The 24,428-nt window shown below is 38.9% G+C and overlaps 1 protein-coding gene across 19 annotated transcripts in view; it reads left to right on the plus strand.

Annotated features, from left to right (window-relative positions):
* Positions 1 to 24,428, plus strand: part of LOC124179126 (protein turtle-like) — a 172,889-nt gene that overhangs the window by 125,959 nt on the left and 22,502 nt on the right. For 16 of the 19 annotated variants that reach the window (XM_046563234.1, XM_046563239.1, XM_046563242.1 and 13 more), the window contains one exon: positions 11,974 to 12,140. In XM_046563234.1, coding sequence (XP_046419190.1) covers positions 11,974 to 12,140 — 167 coding nt within the window. The remainder of the gene's footprint in view (positions 1 to 11,973; positions 12,141 to 24,428) is intronic. The other 3 variants (XM_046563243.1, XM_046563244.1, XM_046563241.1) reach the window with 2 other exon arrangements.

Raw genomic sequence — 24,428 nt, forward strand, 5'->3', positions numbered from 1 at the left:
TTTTAACCGTTGTTCAGATACGGAACGAGGCAAAATTACTAGTAATTTTAAATGCAAATTCCTTTGTCTTAAAAAAAAATTAGGTCAAACTGACTTACCACCCTTGCATTTTCAACCCCCTCGTATAATTCATACCGCGAACAGGTTTATGCATTCCGAAACATGGTAGACACGTTCGATTTATCTCAGGATCAAGAGAACGTACAATTGTTATGCTCGGAACCAAACCTAACCTAACCTAATCTAATCTAATCATCGAAGTGACCTAAAAATTCAAAAGTTTTTGATCCTTTCTGTTTAAAATTACGCTCCAATCGCGTGTTAATTAAATATAGAAACATTTGTCGACATTTCAATGACGACAACCGCAGTTTTGCGTTGATGCAACTGAATGTCGTGGAAAAATATTGTGTGGAACAAAAAGGAGAAAGAGGAAACTGAAATGAAAAAAAAATAAAATAAATAAATAAATAAAATGAAACACAAAAATCCAACCTAACAGAGAAGAGTAAGAGAAATGCAGCGGAAACGCATCACCGCGTGACATGACCAATGGTCAGTTTCTACCCGGTGTGCACGCAGCGTGGATTTATCAATCGGTGGACGCGTCTGCGGTGGTGAAAAACACCGGAGCTGGTTTCATTGATTAAAAAATAACCGCCGAGCATCGAGCTTGCGGGGTGCCGAAGGTTGAAGGATTTAAAATTGAACGCGTATATGTATAACCGTCGGTTAGCAATTTTGTTCCGCGTCTCGGTCCGTGCGAATAAAAAGATTGCGTCGGTGTCAAAAATTTTTCAGATTTTTAACCGTGATGCAGAAGTTAAATCTCGAGAGGTGAGAATCGGGCCGCGGAAGTTTAATCCAAAATCGAGACGCGGAGAACGGGAAATGGGAAAATGGGAAATTTCGGGTGCCAACGAAACCGGCTTTCGGTTCCCACTGATTAGCCAGGTCCAAATTCACGGAGCTCACAAAGCCGGCTGCTCTATTCCTCGGATCAAACAACTTCCCGCGACTGTAAGCTTCGCAACACGTCCAACGGTATAACCGATGCATGTTACAGTCCGTGGAATCAAGCTGCGTCCGTGTTTGCGAAACGGCGATTCGACGAATTTTGGAATATACTCGGTGTGACGAGGTTATCTGCGACTGGACTGATTGCTCTTCTCCGATTGAACCCCGCTGCAATCTACGTCCCCTCAGATCCTTGTTGCGATGCGAGCTTACGCGGATCGGAAAAATATGTTGTCATACGTAATGTCGAGCAGTTGAAGTCCGGGATATGCTGTGAAAAAAACGCAAATTTTCAAACCTCGAATTATAGGTCGTGGTTTCTGAAAGGATGGGTACCTATTTTTAGAAGTTAAACGTGTCCGATTATGGACAAAGAGTTTATAAAAAAATGTTGGGATTGAAAATCAAAAATCTAGCCACGAGGTGGAATCGATAAATAAGTTCTAGAGGTTGTGTTAAAATTTCAAGTTCAAAAATGCCATTTTGTTATTAATTTCAATGAATAAATTCTGAAACCTTCTTGAAACTATAAATGGTAAAGCCCTCAAACTCAAATTGCTCCGAGTATTTTCGTTTTCTTTAAAAACCACTTCCAAAAATAGGTATGATTTTAAACCTCGGCCTTCAACGAAAGTCAGACTGGTTTGCAGAAAATATATTACTTCCATATTGGCACATATCGAAACGTTCCGGGAGAATTTTCCTCGAGTCTGTCGAATCGCGTCGCTTCATAACCGTGAGTGGATATTATAATCCGTGTAATTTAACTGAAAGCTGGAGATAATCGATTCAACGTCAAGTTCCGGGGAGATGAAGATAGACCGAGTGGAGTATAATCTGAATAGTCGAGTATTCCGCGGATGGATATACATGGCGCAATATTATACGAAGGATTGTCGGTCAGCGGTATTCACTATTTGGGGAATTAACTTCGGAACGAATTAATTTCCCCTCCCTACGACGGCGATAATTAAAGCGGTACCCTTTCGAGGTTATTTAGAGTTGTATTAATTGACAAGGGGTTGATTACATTATGGTAAATACGAGGAGGAATTTTGCTAACGGCTCGGTAACCTTCCCCTCCTCGTCTTCTTCTTCTTCCACCTCCACCTCCTACTTCGTGCATTCAATCAAATTTTGAATAATTTCAACGAGCCTTGTGGCTTTCATTCGTTATATACGAATTTAATTCGTTATATCACGCTCCCAAGCCTCGAAGCTTCACTAACAATCGACGTTGAAGTTATTCTTGATTAACCCCAGCAACCGCACGTGCGTCTCTAACCTAATTATGTTTCTAACATTATAATGTTCATCAATTTTCCCAAAAAAGTATTTCATTCTTTCCATCTCTCTCTCTCGATAAAAGCCCCAACCTTCGCACTTTCCACTCTTCTTATTATACGTTCGTTAGTCTCATTAGCGCAATTTAATCAAAGCTCGGTTCGGGTATTTGTGTCTCGAAGAATATACCCGGCATACTTCGGCGTATGAGATTCCCATTTAACAGCTCGTTATTATCCCTGGCATTATAATACTTCGCACGTGACAGTAATAACGTTTAACGAGTCTTTGTTACGGCGCTGAATTCGCTTCGAACAACGCTCCCGTAAACTTTAACAAGATTTTCTTTTATTTTTCGATCTACAAACTTTTTTCTATTCTCAATAACTCGTCAATAATAATTAAAAAAATCACAGTCTACGATATATCACCACCGGTCTCTACGTTAACGAACAATCACTGATGTAGCAGATAATTAATAAATAAAATGAAGCTGAGCAAGTTCCGAAAAAATAAGCGATAGTGTTATAAGCGGTCAAACGTTAGAAAAATAAAATAAAAAAAAAAAAAAAAAACAGGATGAAGATCAGGAAGAAAAACTTAAAAACAATAGTATAAAAGTTATTCGGTACCGGAAGAGTATGGTTTTTTTTCCACTTATACTATTCAAGTTGCCCTTGCTGCGTTTATTGTCAGCAATATCCGTGCGTGTAAACGAACATTATAAATACGTGAGGCATAGCCGTGACGCGTAGATACCGATCTCTCTCTCTCTCTCTCTCTCTCTCTCTCTCTCTGTGTCTCTCTCTGCACTGCAGGGCCGAGAAGAAAACTTTTGAGGCTAATGCCTGTAATTTATTTACTTTCCAATTATTTCGGCTCGTAAATTTTCCTCGTCCCCGCAGGTGAGCCAGGGACGAATCGGCGCGCCAGCCATTTTTAAAATTCCATTAACCCCCGTCGAGGGGACAGCCGGATTACCACTTTTATGAACTGTTAAACGACGGCGTAAACTCTGGACTTTCGGACCGGTTCGGCACGAGTTTGTCCCGGTATTGACGCGGCCTCGGGCTCCCTCGGGGTCCCTCGGGTATCCTCGGCTCGTTTCGTCCCGGGGACGCGAGTCGTGTCGAACGGGAAGAGACGCGTGGAAAGAACCGGAGATTCGCCCTGCATTCGTCATCGCCTTTCGCCCCGTCAGGCTGGCTTCCGGTTCCCGTAGTCCTCAGGGAGCGACGTGGCGATCGGGACGCGGGCTTCCGCCAGGTGCGGAAACGTTGTTCCCACAGGAAATCGTCGGTCCGTAGGGATGATCATTTAATAGGCGCCCCAGGCGCCAGTGGCAAGCTTGAGCGAAAATGGGTATTCAAATTTTATTCAAATCGGCACCAAAATGAGGCCTCGGGAGAGCCATGTTCGAAATTTGAATCCAACCACGCGGAAGACGTCTGTTATTTGATCCACTTGCCGGCAGGAGACGCGAAGCGTCGGGTCGAACAACCCGGGATAAGTTTCGAGAATCGTTGTTGAACAGGGGCGAATGTGCGGAAACCCATTTTTGTTTTTGTCGGTTCTGTCAAAGTCATCTGAATCAACCAACCTGCTCGGATCTCTTTTCGCAGTATCAGTCATCACATGGATCATGTGTTGACAGTAGTTCGTAAACACGATTGTATAATTATCGCTTAAATAAAAGTAGACAGCTGCTAGAGAGTCAAAGTTTTATTGCTTCCGTTAGGTAATTTCGGATTCGAATTCTCACACGACTTTTTAGCCCCTTTGGACACATTGAGACACTCCGTTTTGCCTGTCGTGCGGATAGCGGATGTAGAGTGAGACTAGAATTGCAATATCGCAGTTCAAAGGAAATATATTGGCGGGTACATCGGCTGCTCGGAGTATTAAATATTTCATCTATCGAGTTCAATGAGTTCCGGGACCCCGACAACTGTAATTCTAACGAACTTCTAAAAAGTTGGTGTGTCACGATATATCTCGCAAGCATTGTTGTCGTTTTATTCGTCCTGTGATTGGTCGCTGGGCTATGTACTGTGTTCAGAGTCCCGCTGTCAGTTTGACAGTTGCGTATGTGTACGTGTGTGGTCTACGCTTCCGTCGGAATGACGATATACGAGAATTCCGTTTTCGGAGTCTCGCTATCAGCTTGCCAATCACCTATGCTTCGGTTGAAACAAAGTATATGTGTAATTATTTGCAACACTAATTTGAAATCCGTGCAGTTAATTGCAGAATCCGGAATGGAAATTACAAAAAATTTCAATCGGGTATTGTTACCTTCTCACGCGAATACTTTGAAATGCGTAGAGTGTTTCGTACACAGTGATGAGCAGAAACTAACGATCTAAGAGTTCACAAATTGGCGCAGTCGTGTGGTGACCAATCCAAAAATGTGTCATCAACGCTGCAGCGCTGAACTTTTGTCTTTTACTGCGAACATAAGCCTTTGGCCTATCCAGCCATTTTTATCACGTATCCCTCCCCTCTCACGATGAAATTCGACATAAGACAAGTTTCTTATGCTTTTAGATTTTCAGAGCTTTCATTTAGGCCCTATATCAATACGATCGATGCACTGACAATTAGAGTTGAAATATACCAGTTCTGACATTTCTAACATTGTAGAAATCGTCTGTTCGATCAAGAAATTTCTACCACTTTTAGAACTAAAGACTAGATATATGACGTACGCCTGAACAATGTACAATATGTCATATTAGGCTAACAATAAACCACGGAGTAGTAGAAAAGAGACAATGTTCTGCAATAAAACTTGTCCTCAGTTTTGAGGTAACGTAAGAAGAATTGTCTGAATGCGATATGAGCGCCTCTTGTTGAAAAAGCTAAATTTTCGCTATAAAATGTGAAAAAAGAAGGTATCGTAACCTATAAACCTTCGTGCTATAAATATACTCCGTAAATTCGTAAAATACGCATTTTAAGTGAGTGAAAACTGAGTAATTGCTTTTCCAACCTCAACCGACATTAAATCCGAAGAAAAAGTGACAAACGGCAAATCGTAAGATCATAGAGGGAAGGGGGCAGAGTGCGCGAGAGGCGGTTACATCACACCTTGACAATTTCTGTTACGTTGCCCGAAAAACCGGACCAACTTTTGAGCCGAGCTTGAGTTTTGTCTCCTTCCTACTACTCCGTGGGCTAAACACAGCGCTTACGAAGCTTATGGAGGCAACACAAGAGAGAGCGTGTCAATCGCTCGTGCTCTGTCGATAATATCGTAACGCGGTGAATTTCGTAAACAATACGTCTGCAGCTGCGTGACATACGATGTGAATAAAAAAACGCAAAGCATATCAAAGCCAGTGTTGAAAAGTTTGCTAACGTAAGAAATAAATCGATGAATATCGATTATTTTATCTATATAATAATATCGAGGCGTAAAAACAGCACCGAGTATGGCTTCGCTGTCTTAAACAATGATGCCTTCACTTTTAGGGTTTTAGGAGCGTAGTCGTTAAAACAGTCGGGATGATGAATAAGGAAGAATTTGAACGTGATCTGAAACGAACGTGTGAAAAATTTATAAGTTATATTTTTGCACGAGATAAGAGTTGCCTGTCAGATAATCATAAAAAATTATTCTACTTATTATGAGTCTGACCATCTGGCAATTACTTTGAGGCAATTACTTTGATGTGAGAAAATTTGTATGACGCGGAACAACATGCTTCGTGGGATACATTTTCATTCCATCAGTCACAAAGTAAGATGCAATGAGAGGGAGAAGAGATGAGTTTGCTCGGTCGGTAAGGGTAAGAGTACTGCGTGACCTTAACTTTTAGCTTCCACATCTCTCTGGAATCACATTGCTGCCACACTGGGGTCAGACTGACCCTAAACTTATCCAACTACAAATTATAATAAAACATGAATAAAGAACAAAATAATTCGTACATTGTCACTTTGTCATAGTAAACATTCCCACGATACGACTATCTAGTCGCAGTAAAAATGCAAATTCACCTGGAAATAAATTATTAAACTGTGTAGCGAATTTCACCTAAGTTAAAAAGAGAGGGAGAATCGGGTGACAGAAACAGAGGACTTCAAGCGGTTCGCTACGTCATAGGTGCATGTGAAGTGTTCGCCGATATTGATATCAACAATTTTGAAACAGCGTTCCAGCACTCGGTACTCGTTTCAAGCCACCCCGTCAATTCGTCACACTGTCAACCGTTTTAGCTTTTTCGTAAATTACCGAGCTTTCGTCGCCACCTGAGCCACTCTTTCCTCGCCAGCTTGCATTTCTCCCCGTTTTTCCCACATCGTGATACCGATCGAAGAAAATTTGTCGGTAAATTATTCTAGATCGTTGGAAAAGGGTCGTTTTGAGGATTGACTGATTCCGTGTTCTACGATACCTGCACATTCCACGGTCAAGAAAATACCAAAATTTCAATTCAAATTGGCCCATTTGACAAAGCAACGAAGAACCGAAGACCACGAGAAGCCACCCCGATCTTTCGTAACGCGGTATACGAAGCAACACTGAAAGCCCGGACAAGCATCGCAGATGTTGTCGTAAAAGAGGGTGAAACACGTTTTTCCACGTTATGTTATGACTGGGGTAAAATTACGAGGAGAAACGTCCTTTCGACGCTCGGTGTTGCGGAGTGAAAATTTCTCCAAGAGTATAATGTCGTAAGTACCGAGTAACGGGGCACACGTAACGACAAAAGACAAGGCGCAAGTTGCGTCATCGTCGCCGTTATAATTTCCGCTGGCAACGGGCCGCGTTGTCTTTGATTGCGGGGTGGCGCCTTTTGTTCCATTGTCATTCGTCTTTGTCCTCATTATTGGCAACTGTGCCATACCGTTGGGCTGCTCGCTTTGGCAGGCCTCGCCCCATGATACAAAACCCATACACATCGGCACACCGCAGCCAGCTTCGCGCCGTTCCCCATTCATTCGACCCGAAGAGCACGAACAACGGTCACAAAGGTGGAGACGCCTCGCTGGTGAACAAGTGTTTTCGTCAAGGCAAAAGCTCGACCGATGCTAAAAATTCGCAGGACGTTTAGACACGTTGCCGCTGAAGCAAAGCTTCTCGCATTGAGGAAATTTTTATTACCTCGTTTTCTGTAATTCCAACAATATTCAAACAGTTTTTTTAACGATACCTGGTCTACCGAATTCTTCTAGTTACTGTAACAAATGAAATTTTTCTCAGTGCGTTTCAAAAGATCAGACCTGCGTTGTTCTGGGATCCAATCGGAAGTGTGCAACGGCAGGAAACTAGTTTCCGCTCCGTCGTATCACGATTCTTTATCATTCTCGATGACGTTGAATGTTCTTCTGACGCAGTTGATCGCGAGTGAAGAAGAGGGCGAAAATTTCAATCGGCTTGTACGGATGAATTAGAAAACGATTAGACCCGACGACACGTACCCAGAGGGTGAAATATCGCGTTTCTAATTCCCTCCGGGATCGCAGACGGTTTTTCCCACCGTATCTCGCCGGCTTAACTCGATCCTTCCGTCGCTCTTGACCGGATGACTAATCGCCGTGAGCGCCGGACGGTCAAGTTTAATTTGAAACACCCCGACCCGTCCATCCGCAGGCCCATAAGTGAAAACTGAGCGGCTCTTAGCCGTCTGATCTTCGGACAGTTGCACCGATGGAAAGCTCGACACTTTTCGAAGCAGCCGTGTCTGCGAGCTTATCGTCGCCTCGGGATTACCGGCCAACTGCTGCGGCGGCGGCTAGACTCGGAAACGGAATGCAAAAACTAACGGCTTCGCCGGATCCAACGAATGAATGAAATCCGGCTCTAGTCACGGCGAAAAGCTCCGGCACAGGGTGTCGCTCCGGGAAAGTTGCAGTTAAATTACGTCCGCTAAGGAAAATTACACGGTGACGGCTGCAAGCTCCCATTATCAGGACCAGCTTCGTGCAGCAGGAAAAGCGCGCCATTCTGCCCGACGACAATCAGCCGTCCAGTCTGCTGCAGCGATTCAGATTTTTCCATCTAATTGCCTTTGACGACTGCGACACGGTAAACTTTTCCCATTCCATTCCATTCCAAAGTCACGGCTTGTTTCTCCGATCTCTTTCTCCGGTGAATCTTATCGTCGTACAAAACCGCTCACTTGGCCGTTCGAGCTTCAGTTGAAAGCCGAGTATTTTGTATGGATTTTTTTTTGTATATTTAGAGAACTGTGAAAACATATTTCTTTACGGTTCTTTTCCAATTTTTGACGGTACACTAATGAGTTTTCAATACTTGAGAGTAGTTGTTGCGATATAATGTAAATTGTTATTGTTAGAAACAAACTGACCGGAAAAAATCGTGAAAATTGTAGAAATGAGAAAGTTATCCTCCTACACACTTACACGTAAAACATAAATTATAAGTTTTCGAGTTTGCTGATTACGAATCTGAAATCGGATTTAAAAAATTCAAAATGGTGGGTCCGATACGAGGGACGAAAATTTCAAATTCGATCGGATTCGGAGAAAAAAAATTCTGTTCGCGGGTTTTTAGAATCGCTGATTACGAATCTGGAACCAGATTTCGAACATTCAGTACGACGAATCCAATCAGCAGCCTCGAAAACCCCTGCGTAGAATTTTTTTACCGTATTTCATGAAATTTGTAATTTTCTTCCACTGTATTGGATCCGCCATCTTGAATTTCCAAAATCAGATTTCAGATTCGTAATCATAGCCCCCAAAACCACAGAATACTAACTTGTTACAAAAGTTGACTCGGCACGAAAATGTCTGTTAACGGATATAATTTCAATTTCTCTCGAAACTTGACAAGATTTGACGATTCTCCCGTCGCAACGTCGATACACCGGCGACGCATTTTTTCTAAAAACGTAATTCAGCGCACTCGAGTCTTCCCGAACAGACGTTAATTGCCTGCGGCGAATTCCAGAGAAAATATGAAGCTCGGTCCTGGAGGGTGGCGAAGGAATCGGAGAACGTGAAAGGTTTTGGTCGGCTGCCAGACTCTAAAACTGGAGGGGATAATCCGGAGGATACACCAGGGTCAAATTTCGTTTAACACGCAAAGTCACGTTCTCCCAGTTTCCGGACGCGGTGTCGCTCGAAATAACCCGCAGCGTGTGAATTGATCCGGTTGAGATAGGCTGTCCATATTTGCCCCCTCTGAATAAGAAAACGTCGAGCTTACAGGGCGTAAACTTTTTTCTCCGCGTATCCCTGTAATTGGGTTCATACGAACGTCGGTATCAGTCGCGAAACAAACGCGGCCCTTGAAGTAAAATTCCGTCTCGTAAATTTCGGGGATCGGCTGTTTTGCGGAACCCGCTCGCGTGCCGCCCGCTCTCTGTAATCGGAACAAAGCTGCGCGCACGAGCTTGCAGTGAGCTTGATACCGCGCTCGGAATTCAATGAAGCAATCGCGGCCTTCCAGCTGTACGGATCCCGGCTCCTGATGGATGAACGCGATCCGTTCACCCGCGGGAAAATCGATCCTGGAGGAAAAATCATCCCCGAGGTGAAACCCGCCAATAGTGATTACACCTGGCTCCGAAGCTGCACTTCCGGGCATCCCTGCAAAGCTGCAGCATCTAGGATTTCTCAAACTCTCCGCAACGCAGCCCGCAAAGCCTGTAAACGAATCGGCTGCTGCACGTCGAAGAAGCCGCGGAAATTCGTAGCGGGCTTGTATAAAATAACTGGGGAAAACTATTCATCGGATCTCTTTGCAAAGTTGCTTCAATGAAACACGCCGACTATCCTCTGAAGTAGGTACCTACGTAACAATGGCTTCCATTCATCGTTGCTCTTAGCATCGTACTTTCGTACCTGGACGGATAACTCGCGAAATAACTTTGCTACATTATCTTGAAAAATTAACGATGCTTTGCTGAATTTTGGACACGCGCAGTGTGTGCAGACCTTCTATAACGTTTTAATAACTATTGTACGTGGAATAAAGTAGACCGCTGAAGAAAAATACACAGAATAGTTGAAAATAATGTTGAAAAGAAAGATTATTCATTTATTTATTGCTTATACCGACAAACCTTACAATAACATTTACAATAGAGCAGAAGCATAATTCCCCTAATCGGCGCAGGCGAACAAACTTGACCTAATCGTTTAATTTGAACGAGAATGAACAGTACAAAGTCTATACAATCAACATAAAATTCAATTCAAAATTGTCGTAAAAGAAAATAAAGAAGAATGAGTGTGTGTGTGTGTGTGCTATTATTATTTAATCACGTGATTGTTATATTTGTTATTTCAACAGGCATCGTATATTGATTCTCTATCTGTCACCTGATCGGGATTTTATTCATTTCAAACTTCACAGAATTTTATTCATACGCGCACACGTCAAATATAATATATAAATTAGGTATGTAAATTTTGACTCCACAGAAATACAGTTGGCAATAAATAAGTTAGTAAAGCAGAGTGAAATTTTACTTGAACCAAGTCTTCGTCGAATTTATATATCAAGACACGCAGGCATGGAGGCTAAAGAAATATGCAATTATTTCGCGCATCGAAAATTCAAGATCCGCTTACCGTTGCCGAGTCCCGATAAATTCAATTCACGATCAGTCTTAAATTTTCTCTAACCTGAGCCTAAGCTACACGGAAAGCAGCCAGCTGTTAGGCTAACGTAAATTTCAACACCCCCTTGCGTGTGTATAGGTTGTAAGCGTGTATCGAATCGGTTTGCGAAAGCCGCTTGACGCACCGCGTACTTTGTACGTTACGGGTTGAGATTTAATCAAAACCGAAACAGGTGTGAGTGCGAGAGAATAAAACGAATCTCTACACGTATATCCTGTACTTTAATGGAAATATTGAATCCCTTATTAAACTGTCAAGGTTGCATTTTCCACTTTTTTCTGACAGTAGTAAGCCCCGATTCTATCGAGAATTTACAAATAGTAAAATTGAATCGAAAAATGCCTGTTCAAAAACCACACGTAGATTTCATCTGTCGAGAAATTATACACAGTTTTGATCTACGATAAGAACTCCCTTGTAACGATTTTACGTCGTTCTTCTACAATCTACGCAATGAAATCAGAAAAAGACACAAAGACGTATATAATTTTGGGAATTTCTATTTTTTTCTTTTATTTATCCACCCTTTCTTAAATTCGTTATTTTATTGTTACAATGTAAAAGGGAGACTACTCGTCGCAGGTCTAACAAACTTAGCCTGATGGTTAAAAAAAAAAAGAACATGTATAATAAATAACAAATAACACACATATGTATAAATAAAAAGATAAAACGATGAGTTAGGAGAAAATTGCCCGCGAAATAAAATTGAGACGAGAGAGGTTTTTTAGTCAGATATATAGATATGTATGGGAAACGGTGACGATGTTTAAAAATGAATAAAAAATATCGCGAGTGAAGTCTTTGTATTCTCAGTTAAAATTTCTACCCCGCCAGGATTTACGCTTCAACTCGCTGTCACGACACTTCTTATATTACCGAACTACGTATATCTACTAAACCTTCTCGACCCGAACTCGTCTCTCTCTCTCCCTCTCCGTCTCTCCTCCTATTTCCGATACGAATCGTCGCACTCTCTAACGAATAACGATTTATACTCAATGTTTGATCGAATCTGTAAATTTGCAGAGACCTTTTTTCACCCTCGTTTCCTTAATTTCATTGTTTTAGGCTTGTGCTACCAGGACGCGGTCCACATAACGGCGATCCTGGGCGAGAGCGTGGTTTTCAACTGCCACGTGGAGTTCCCGGGTGAGCACCCAGTGCCCTACGTCCTCCAGTGGGAGAAGAAGGTAGGCGATACGGTACGATATCGGCCACCACCCTCTGCTCTATCCGTGAGTTTAAGACAAGGGCTCCTGCACCGAAGTCGCGATCCTTCCGCCGACTCGTTGCTCGTCGTTTCAATCCTGCCTCGATTCGTCCCTTGTTTCAATTTTTTTTTTTCATTTAAACTTGACGATTCTATCTTCGCAAAGACATAATAAATTAACAGACTTTTCTGATCTAAATCACGGCTGAAAATTGTCTAGAATTATCTACATAAAAAGTAATAACTCAATTTCTTGCCTCTCGTTTTCCGAGGATCAGACATGTTCGGTTTATTTTTATCGAATATCTGAATCGTTGGGAGGTAATAACCGCGAGAGAAGAGGAAATACCGATTGCCTATGTCGGAAGGATTGATCCGAGTCTTTGACAGTGCGGAGCAGGACTTTGGCAGGACCCTTGGACCGAATAACGTTGTTGCAAAATGCTACCGTTAATGATTGTATTCTGCTTTGGATAATTTTTGGCTGAAACTTTCATTTGCTGGCGGACAAGACACGCCGTATATAATATTAATGATAATTGTTGTTCGTATATACAGTATATAATATATATATATATATATATATATATATATATATGCATTAGCTTATTTTGATCCATCCGGACTGGAGAGAGCAGAGTCTGAATTCGCATAATGCAAATTGCACACTTTTTTACGTAGATTAATTATTAATATCATGATGCATTATAGGCTTAAAAATCATTCGCACACACGCGTATATTTATTATATAAGTAACGTTTAACATTGCACACAACTATTTATATCGGTAAAATTAACAACGGCAATAATTGTTCACCGATCCAACTCACGGCTCCGCAAATTTCACGTTACTTTGCCACTATGAATTGGTCCGTTCTTTAGATTTGTGCACTTTGTTTATTTTTTTCTTTTTTATTTTTATCTGTTCACCGTGTACAACCAAGAATTAGATTCTACGAATCTATCTTGTCTCTGACTCTCTAACCTGATTTTTCAAAACCTAGCATGCCTGTCCGTCATTGAGCTCTTAATGTTACATACAGCTATTCGAATGCAACCATATTACACGGTAGATTTTAGGCGAATGAAAATCGCCCGCATGCATTTCACCGTGAAATTTTTTTTTCTTTTTTTCTGCAAATGTGCAAAACTTGTCACATTCTTTAGAAAAATATTCTCATGTCGCAGAACATAATTTGCAACTGTGTAGATACATTCTTCTCTTTCCCTGTGAAAACGTATCTTTGTAAATATTTCTGTGTTTTATTTTTTTCAAAATCATTTCATTTGGCGTGTAACGGTTTTTTTTTTTGAGGTTCAACCGATACGTTTTGATTTTATGTTATATTAGAAATCTAGATATCTTCAATAAACAAAATACATTAAATCAGGAGGAAACAATGTAGAACACAGATTTATTGAGTTTTGGTATAACCTTTTAAAAGAACAGGCAATCATAGAAAGTCTCATTCACTCTTTCATTCACACGTTAAAATTACTCAATGCGATTACCGACGTTTTGTATATAATTATTCTGGTAAAATTTTTGTACCATATTAACGAAAGACTGGCTCTCTTTTCCTTTATGCTTCAAATTTAAAAATGATTCTAGTGAAAGAATGAATCTACTGACAAAGGACTCTAAATTATGGTGAGATTACAATAAAGTTAACAGACGAAGATATAAAATACTGACTTAAGAAGGCTATTACAGATTTGTGGCACAATCCACCTACAAATCAGTAATGAAAAGATGACTTAGCTCGGAATATCTCTGATGAAGAGAGGTGGCCTAACGGCTCCGTAGATGATCATGGATGTTGAAGTTCTTTGATATTCCTTTTATAGAATCGGTCTTCACCGATTATACTGCGTGGTCGTTCGTCGATCAGATATTTGGATTTGTTCTTTAGGCTCACAGGCTCCGAAAGATTGGGATTCCGTTGGGTTACACTTCTTGTATGAATCGTCGTCTCAATTTTTTTTACTTGTTTTGTTTTCCCAAATGTTAACGAAATTATAAGAATGTGAATATGACAGGACTAGACTTTATATCAACCGTTCGCTTCGACCCCGGCTCGCAGAGAGAGAGAGTTACACTTATTTCACCGGATAGGTGATCTTGACCGACGTGACACCTAGAGTTAAGCGTTTGCCCTTTATTTTGAAACGTTGTATGTGCTTAAGGCGCGTACATACGAATTACTTTATATTCTATGTGACTCGCATGTAATATCGTTACATCACCCCCCCCATTTTCGAGATTGTTGTGAGAACGAAAATATCGAAAATTACTCGTTATCCTATATTTGCAGTAAAATCTAAAAACCTCTCTTTAAATTACTTCTTACTTATCAATCATTCAATCCATTCATCCTTCATCATTCATCATTAAAATTATCATTTTAAAATCTAGTCACATTTTCTTTTAGCAAACATTTTGTTTAACTGGACTTACATCTAAAAAAATTCTATAATCTATGCATGTTGGACTTATTAGAACATTTGAAGGATTCATGACGAGTTTTTCGTGAATTTTCATTACAAAAAATTATCTGTTATTTAGCACTTGGATTTGTGGGCTGATAATATTTGCGTAAACTCACACGATTGAAAGTTCCCAAGTTTTTGTTTTTATTTTTTGTATCTATTAAATTATATGCATTTTCATTAACTTTTTTGTTTATTTTGTACGGACCTTTAAACAAATGGAAGAATTTGTGTGTTAATTTATCGATAGCGGAGGATGGATATGGTACACGTAGTAAAACTAGATCTCCTTCATTTAAAATTACAGTTGAAATTGATTTTTGATTCCGGCTTCTATATTCAAAATTTTTCTTCAAGTTTTCTTTGGCTAACAATATTTTAATATCGTGACTATTTTCAATTCTGTCTGGAAATTTTACAATTTTTGTTAATTCATCATGCGCTGTTTTATTAAAATGAAGTTCGTATGGAATAAAACCGGTGCTATGGTGTGTTGTTAAATTTAATAATTTTTCGATTTCTTTGACATATTTTGCCCATCTAGTATGCTTATCATTGCAGAAGGTACGGAAAAATCTCCCCAGTTCTCTCATCACTCGTTCAGTAGGATTGGATTGTGGGTGTCTAATTGATGAATAGCAAACTTCTACTCCTTGTTTTTCTAATTCGACTTTCCATCTAGCAGCTGTGAATTGAGTTCCATTGTCGGATAGCAATCTTTTTGGTTTTCCTACGTTTTTAAAGTACTCGTTGATTATTTTATTTAATGCTATTGTTGTAGTAGCTCGTTTTATGGGGTATAACGTAACTAGTTTTGAAAATGCATCTATTGCAACTAACAAATATTGGACTCCCCCAATAGATCTCGGCAGAGGGCCATAGAAGTCAATTGTAGTCAATTCGTTCGGGTGATCAGCTGTTACCTGCTTGTACTTTCCTTGCATGCTGTAGGATAATGCCTTTGTTCTTTGACATGTGTCACATGCTTGAATACGTTTTTTGATACCTTCTCTCATTTTTCGCCAGTAATAATATCTGTTAATATATTGGTATGTTTTATATACACCCATATGACCTATTTTTTCATGTACAGAAATTACGAGTAAATCTACTATACTTTGTGGGATTACTACTCGCCAATTTTGATCGAATTTACTTTTATAAAACAACAAGTCTTCATGTACTTTGTAACAACCATCAGATGAATCTGTATTGCATTTATTTATGATATTTTTCAATTCCTCATCTTTTATTTGCAATTGTTTTAAATTTTTCAGGTTTCTTATCAACGTTGGATTCATTTTAATAGTTTGAGATGCGATTTTGTTTAGCTCGAGTTCTACATTATCTACTAGCAGTTGGTTTATTTTTGCTATTAGTAACTTGTTACGTTCGTTTGTACTTTGTTTCCCGTTGATATTTCGGCTGAAAAAATCTGCCACCACATTATCTTTTCCTTTGCAATGCTTGACTGTGAATGTGTACTGTTGTAAGATTACAACCCATCGTGATAATCGTGGACTTAAAAACGGTGCTGTATTTATAAAAGTTAATGCTTTATGATCTGTTATTATTTCAAATGGACTTCCAATTAACCAAATTCTAAATTTATCTAATGCATACATTATTGCCAGTAATTCCTTTTCCGTAGTTGTGTAATTTAATTCTGCTTTCGACAAACATTTACTTATAAGTGAAATAATTTTATGGTTATCTTCCTCATCAATTTGGTACAAAATCGCACTTATTCCAAGATCGCTTGCGTCTGTTTGTACTCTACATATGACGCCAGGTAAATAGTGATTAAGGGTTACACAGTTTATAAAACTTTCCTTTATCTCTTTAAATGCTTTCGTATGTTTCTCTGTCCATCTAAACGGTGTATTGTCTGTTAATAAATCTCTCAAGGGCGTGACATAGTTCGAATATTTTATGCTAAACTGCCGGTAAAAGTTACACGCTCCTAAAAATCGTTGTAAAATCACTTTACTTGTTGGTACTGGAAATTCTCTAATCACCTTGATTTTGTCTGGGTTGGGACTAACTCCCTCAGGTGTTATAACGTATCCGAGAAATGCGATTGACTTCTTACAAAAAAGTGACTTATTTAGACGAAGTGTAAAATTGTGTTTCATTAAACGATCAAATATTAGGCTTAGGTGTTTCATATGAGAATCAAAATCAGTTGAGGTTATTAAAAGATCATCTATATAACAAGTCAGAAAGGAGGTAAATTCATTACCTAATGCCATATTTAGGGCACGTATGAATCCACTTCCTGCCGTCTTGAGACCAAATGGAATTCTGCAAAAATGGTATAAAGTGCCACCGTGTAAAAAAGCTGTATATTGACGTGAATTTCTCTCTAGCGGGATTTGCCAATATCCATGTGTTAGATCAGTAGATGTCATGTATTTTACACCATGATATTTTCTTAATAATTCATTTATTGGTGGTGGACATTCGTTATCAGACTCAATTATGTCATTTATATATCTGGCATCTAAACATAACCTCACTCCATTCTCCCTCTTTTGTACTATTCGCAATGGATTGCAGTATTGACTATTTGATCTTTCTATAATTCCTGCTTGAAGCATTTTCTTTATCTCTGCATCTACTGCTTCTCTAAATTTAAATGGTACCGGGTATGATTTTTTAACGATTGGCTTGTCTTTTAGTAATTTGATAGAGTGTTCATAAATGTTTGTACATCCGGCTTTCTCTGAAAATAGTTTTTCATATTTAATTAGCAATTTTTTCAGCTCAACTTTTTGCTCTTCACTTGTACCCATAAGATTATTCGCGATCGACCGGACAGATTCGAAAAAATTTTGATCATTTGTTTGAGATCTTGTTACTTGAATTTGTTCTATTAAAATTGATTCGATATTTTCATCCAATTTATCTTTAAAAAAATTGTGATCTTCCGATTCTACTGTTTTCTGGCAAACTAAATTCTTTTTGTAAAAATTATGGTCTTGTGATTCTATTGTTTCTGCGTTATTTTGTTCATGTTCGTTTACATTTTGAAATACAGATTCATTACATTTTATATTATTTTTTACACACATCAAATTTAGATTTTCTAATTCATTATTTCTCGGATTATCTCTTTGATCTACCGATGCAATTTTATCAAATTCACTTATTGCTACACATATATTTTCCTTATCTACTAAAATATTTTTATCAATTTCATCATTTTCTACAAAGATATATTTTAAATTTATTTCTGTTTCTTCATCAATTTTATTCTCTTCTACACAATCAGATTCATTGTCAATTTGCATCACATTTTCATGTGTTTCTGACATTTTATCATCATTATCACATTCAGGATCTTTAGTTGTGATATTTTCAAAAACTGTTTTTATATCTTCATCATCATTTTTATTTTCTTCATTATTATTCTCTTTCTTTGAATTCTTTTTAAATATTTCTTTACCTATTTTTTCATGTTCTTTTTCTGAATCTTCAGTTCTTAAAATTTTGATATATATTTTCGCGTTTTGTGCAAATGAGCTCAACCTTTCCGCAGGTTCCCGGTCGTATGAGAAAAGTGGTGGAGCTATTACTTTACCTTTAATACTAATTGTTTTCTGACCGTAATCTAAAACTACTTTATTAATATCAAGCCAATCGTTACCAAAAATCACACTACTAGACAGATGCGGTATAATTAAAAAAGCTGTTGTGATTTTCTGCGATCCTATATGAACATCAACCAAAATTTGTCGCTTAACCGCTGTGGGCTTTTTCCCAATTGCTGGTAAAACTACTACATTTGTAACTGGTAGTTCATTTAAACTATGATTACCTTTGAGAGATTTATATACTTTTTCAGACATACATGTTACTTGGCTTCCTGAATCAAATAAAGCTACCATTCGATAATTTAACACATTTATTACTACATTTGGACCATTCGATAAGTTTTGTTTTACTCTTTCAATTTTTTCTTCAGCATTACCAATTTCGTGCATTAAGTCCTCAACTAAATTTGCATAATCCCAACTCGATGTCGGACTTATACACATCGAGCTGTTTATTAGTTTAAATTTCTATTTGGACTGGTTTGTAAATTATTGGTGTTAGTTTGCATTTGAGTTTGTAATGACTGTATCTGATTATTGGTTCCTGAGAAATAAGGTGGTGGATAATTGACGTTTGGTAAATTCATTTGGTTGCTTGTTGATGCTTGAACTTGCGGTTGATATTGCCATGGTGATAAGTTTGTACCAAATTGAGGATTTTGATAAAAGTTGTTTGCAGCATTTGGATAATTTTGTTGCCTACTTGTATTATTTATCTGTTGCTGTTGTTTATGTTGAATTTGCATGTTGTTTACATTATTCACTTGATTGTTGTTACTTTGATTTTGATATTTGTGTTTATTATTGTTTCTTTCTTCATAATTTACATCTAATTGCGATAAAGCTTGTTCTATTATTTTTGTATCCGCCATATTCACAGTTGCTAGAGTATCACGAATTTTATATGGTAATTGTTGGATAATGGTATAGTTTATTTCGAACTGGTCTAGTTTCGGTAATAGGTATTTTGCTTCCTTAAGCTGTTTAAAAAAATATGTTTGAAGTGAACCATCCTGTTGATTATACCTTCTTGAACTCCACTTTGTTTTGACTTTAACTTGGATTGGAATGGAATAAAATTTATTTTTAAAGGCTTCTTTAAAATCATTATACGTGTTGATAGTTTCTTTACTCGCTTCCCACCATATTTTTGCTCTACCTGATAATTTACTTTCGACTATCGACAATTTACACTCTTCCTTCACACATTTTAACCTGAAATAATTTTCCAAATTTTCCAAATATTCAATAGGATTTATAACTTCTTCATCTGTAAACTCGGGAGCTTTGGCATCAATGTGACTTCGTTGCAAACTTACTATTAACTCACTCACCGATATTTGATCGTTATTGGTAACTGGTTGTTGAACTGGATTCTGTATCTGTTGAAGAGCCTGTCTTTGTTGTTCGTTCTGGAGCTTCAACAATGCGACTTCGTTTGCCAGCTGTGCGTTAGTTGCTTGTTGTGCCTGTAGCTGTTCAATCGTATTTCGTAAACCCGCGAAACTCGCCATTTCCTCCTTCAAACGCTCCAGTTCTCCCTCCATCTCGCCTGTATTATTTCGTATTTGACTATTGCCTGCTTTTGATATGTCAGGTTCTGACCTCCTTGGTTTATTTGTGATCCTTGACCTAGTTTTAACAGGTGTTCTTTTAATCGTTGGTGCCATGTACTTTTGAAATTCTTATATTTCTATTTATCGCGTAATATATGTTTCTTACAATTACTACCTAAGGTCAATCATACAAACATTCAACGACGAAGTTTCAAATTTAATCCTATGTTTACTTTCTTTATGTCTAAAGTCCCTGTTCGGGCGCCATTTTGTAACGGTTTTTTTTTTTGAGGTTCAACCGATACGTTTTGATTTTATGTTATATTAGAAATCTAGATATCTTCAATAAACAAAATACATTAAATCAGGAGGAAACAATGTAGAACACAGATTTATTGAGTTTTGGTATAACCTTTTAAAAGAACAGGCAATCATAGAAAGTCTCATTCACTCTTTCATTCACACGTTAAAATTACTCAATGCGATTACCGACGTTTTGTATATAATTATTCTGGTAAAATTTTTGTACCATATTAACGAAAGACTGGCTCTCTTTTCCTTTATGCTTCAAATTTAAAAATGATTCTAGTGAAAGAATGAATCTACTGACAAAGGACTCTAAATTATGGTGAGATTACAATAAAGTTAACAGACGAAGATATAAAATACTGACTTAAGAAGGCTATTACAGATTTGTGGCACAATCCACCTACAAATCAGTAATGAAAAGATGACTTAGCTCGGAATATCTCTGATGAAGAGAGGTGGCCTAACGGCTCCGTAGATGATCATGGATGTTGAAGTTCTTTGATATTCCTTTTATAGAATCGGTCTTCACCGATTATACTGCGTGGTCGTTCGTCGATCAGATATTTGGATTTGTTCTTTAGGCTCACAGGCTCCGAAAGATTGGGATTCCGTTGGGTTACACTTCTTGTATGAATCGTCGTCTCAATTTTTTTTACTTGTTTTGTTTTCCCAAATGTTAACGAAATTATAAGAATGTGAATATGACAGGACTAGACTTTATATCAACCGTTCGCTTCGACCCCGGCTCGCAGAGAGAGAGAGTTACACTTATTTCACCGGATAGGTGATCTTGACCGACGTGACACCTAGAGTTAAGCGTTTGCCCTTTATTTTGAAACGTTGTATGTGCTTAAGGCGCGTACATACGAATTACTTTATATTCTATGTGACTCGCATGTAATATCGTTACATCCGTAACATTTTTATCACTATTGGAGAATGTTTGATTCTCACTTTCAATAAATTACTTTCAATTTCATCCATCGGTATACTGATATGTCAGGATTTCGCACCTTGTGCCACTCAATTTTCCGCAGTCAAAAAAAATTCAGAAAATTCACACAGCATTTCTATTAGATAAAAAAAAAATTCAAAAGAACTACAAGAATAATCCACGGAAAAAAATTGACGCTGTATCAAATAGTCAATTGCTTCTCGTTCCATCTTTTATTTTTGATCGACGGTGAAAGTTAGTGTAAATACACCGAACGCGTGAATTTCGGTGCCTGTTATCGATTTACGATAATAGAAACGAAAAAAAAAAAAAAAAACACAAAACAGAAATAAAAAAAATTGGTAGTTGTCGATGGTGCGCTGTGTGATTCCGAGAATATACATTTTCATCCTGAATTTGCGGGCGCGTTAAAAATAAGGGGGGGGGGGGGCAATTTTTTACGGGCTCGAGGGCGACATTAAAAGCCATATTTTTTTTTTAGTTTTCGTATTATTTTTTGAATCTGTCATTTTTTTTTTTTTTTTTTTTTTTCACTCTTTCGACCAACAAGCTTGGAATTTATTTACCAATGGCGAATCTTTCGCGTATAACGAGAGAGAAAAAAAAGAAAAAGAATGCATGGAAACGTGGAATGCATTTGTTGCTAGTTTTCCTTTTATTTGCCTCTCGGCAGCGTAAAACTCCCAGAGACCGACCGTCGGGCATTCCTGATTAGATTATCCTGTCGACGCTCGCAACGAACGCTTTTTCATACACCTACACATTGCACTCGGTACGGGAACGAAGAAGCCCGAATTACCGGCAACGAGAGGCCTCGAAATACGAGAAAAAATTAGGAAAAGTATTCCACTGATCAGGTTTCAGGAACGCCGACTAATTCCGCTGCACTTCGCACCCAGCGAGAAAAGCATCTGACTCGAAAATTGAATTTCTTGAAGCGCGCTTCGGACTCGGGTAGAAAATAGATTTTGCAGCAGCGTATCGCGGGGATTTCTTGAACTCTTCAATTGATATTCAGGTTCAAAGATATCTTCAGCCTCGCGTAATAAGCGATAAAGTCCTGAGAATTTCTCAGCTGCATCATGCATCGACAGAAAATTATGGATCAGCAATTTTATGACCGATGGTGATGTAACTTGGTTTACGAGTTTCGTAAATTTTTAACGCTTTCCGCAGTTTCGTAAATATATCACGACTAGAGTGTAAAAATCGCTCGAGCTCCTGCAGTTTTCTTTGAAATCTTTACGCCGAGCTTCGGTACTCTCAATTCTTTATTATTTACTCGCTAACGCCACGATCTATAAGTGAAATTAGCGCTGCGCGAAAAAGAGATTTCAACTTTCGTAGACGATTCTCGAGTGAACCTATTTGAAAGCAATTTTTCTTGATCAGAAGACTCGATTGAGTATCGCGGAAATTTTCTACAATGAAAAGATCGAATTTATCCACAAATTCGCGAATAAAGTAGCTCGTAGTAGCGGAATGATATCCTTACTCGAAAGAAAATCATAAATTTTTGTCGACCAGCCGAACGAAGAGAGGGAAAAATTGTTGTCGTCATCTGCAATTGTGGTGAAAAAATACTAAACGCGTGTAAGGAACACTTGGTTTATCCAAACAACGAAACTTCCGCTTCGCGCAAATTCAAATTACTCTCATATACACGCTTGTTTGCGAGCAGTTAAACCGAATATACCGGGCAAAGCCCGGTTTCTAGGTATGCGTCGTACCCAAGGGGTTGCTCGACTAAAATCAATAGGTGCGGGGTACATATTTTCTAGAACGACGGTGAAACCGAGGCCTGAATACAGGATTGGAGAACGCGTGAGAGACAGAGAGGGAGAGAGAGAGAGAGAGAGTTTCGCACGTATACGCAGAGACCAGCTTCGTAAATATCTTACAGACATTGCAATGTTTACTCTCCACCAGCATCGGGTAAACATTCCGGACCCGGATTTCCGTTTGGCAATTTATAAGTCGCGTGCTCCTTATCGAATCCCATCGACACCAAAATTTACCTATGCAAAATGCGACCGTAAAATTCACCTCCTTTTTGTGTATTCCCAAACAGGTTTTCGCCCCCCAAAAAAAGTAAACTGCAGAAAATTGACGAACGAGTGAATAAATATCGTACAAAATCAATGAACGAAGTACGTATTAGGCTTGTTTTTTTAAACCGTCTATACGCGTTCGGATATTGGTATAAAAATAATGGGAAACCGTGTTTATTATCTTCCTCTAGACATTGGCGAACGTGAATTCGATTAACAGAATTGTCTTGCAACGAGGAGATGAACAAACATGTACGATAAGCCCGGAAGCTTATCGCTGTTCCAGAATTATAACGAGAGAGACATACAGAAAGAGAGAGAGGGAGAGAGAGAGAGTGAGTGAAAGTGGGGGTGGGGGGATGGCGTTTGGTTAAACATTTTAATTAAGTAAGCTGCGAACGCGTTTCGCATTATTTCGGTCGCGTGTGCGAGCTTACAGCTGGCAGGTAGACAGGCGCGTAACTATTTTTCAAATTACAAAATTACATCCGGCTAAATAAATTGCGAAACAATTAATATGGAAATGGAAGAGGTCGGGGGTGGCACGTCTGCAGCACCGGTAACAATTTCATATACTTGAAAACAGCCGACGTCGCGTAGGTGTTCGCCCGATGTTACACCCACCCTGCGTCGAAAGCTTTCCTTCCTTTCTCCCATTCTCTCTCTCTCCCTCTCTCTCTCTCCCGCGAGGAAGTTTCTCACGAATGAGAGAACGCCCTGGTGGCCGCGTCATTTCGTCACCCTCGAAACTCTCACCCCCTGCTGACGATGTACGCCGCGAGGTTTGCATCGCGGCATGGCGGGGAAAACGCGATAAATGGAAAAGCTCCCGTACATTCTTCATTCGGGAAAACAATGGCCGTACCAGCCTTCGTCGTCCTCCGGGTGAAATTGTCCCTGAAAATAAAAAGGCGGGAAGAAATACCGTGAATAAAATAAAAGTAAAGGCCGATAAACGTCTGGCCAATAAATTGATGACGCATTGGAAAAAAGAAAAAAAAATTATTCACGGCTGTTCAACTTGAGCATTTTCAAGCTTTCGAGAGACGATCATGCCTATCATTCGGATCGTCGATTTACGACCCGAGTATTTTGCAACGAACGTTTAACACACGATCGATGAGGCGAAATCAATTAGCGAAATTTTAAATACCAAAATTTGTAGACTTACGCGTATCGAAAATCCGTGCTTTTGTGGACATTTTTTCTTTCTTTTCCTCCGATGGAGAGAGTAGAAATTTATGCATTACACTTTCGTGTTTTCTTACACCATGTACATGTTACTCCTATGATATACAGTTACCGCGGAATGTCGGGGGTGTAAATAACTCGCTTCCACTGTTTCTGGCATGTAT

This window comes from Neodiprion fabricii, chromosome 3, assembly GCF_021155785.1.
Source record: "Neodiprion fabricii isolate iyNeoFabr1 chromosome 3, iyNeoFabr1.1, whole genome shotgun sequence".
Lineage (NCBI taxonomy): Eukaryota > Metazoa > Arthropoda > Insecta > Hymenoptera > Diprionidae > Neodiprion > Neodiprion fabricii.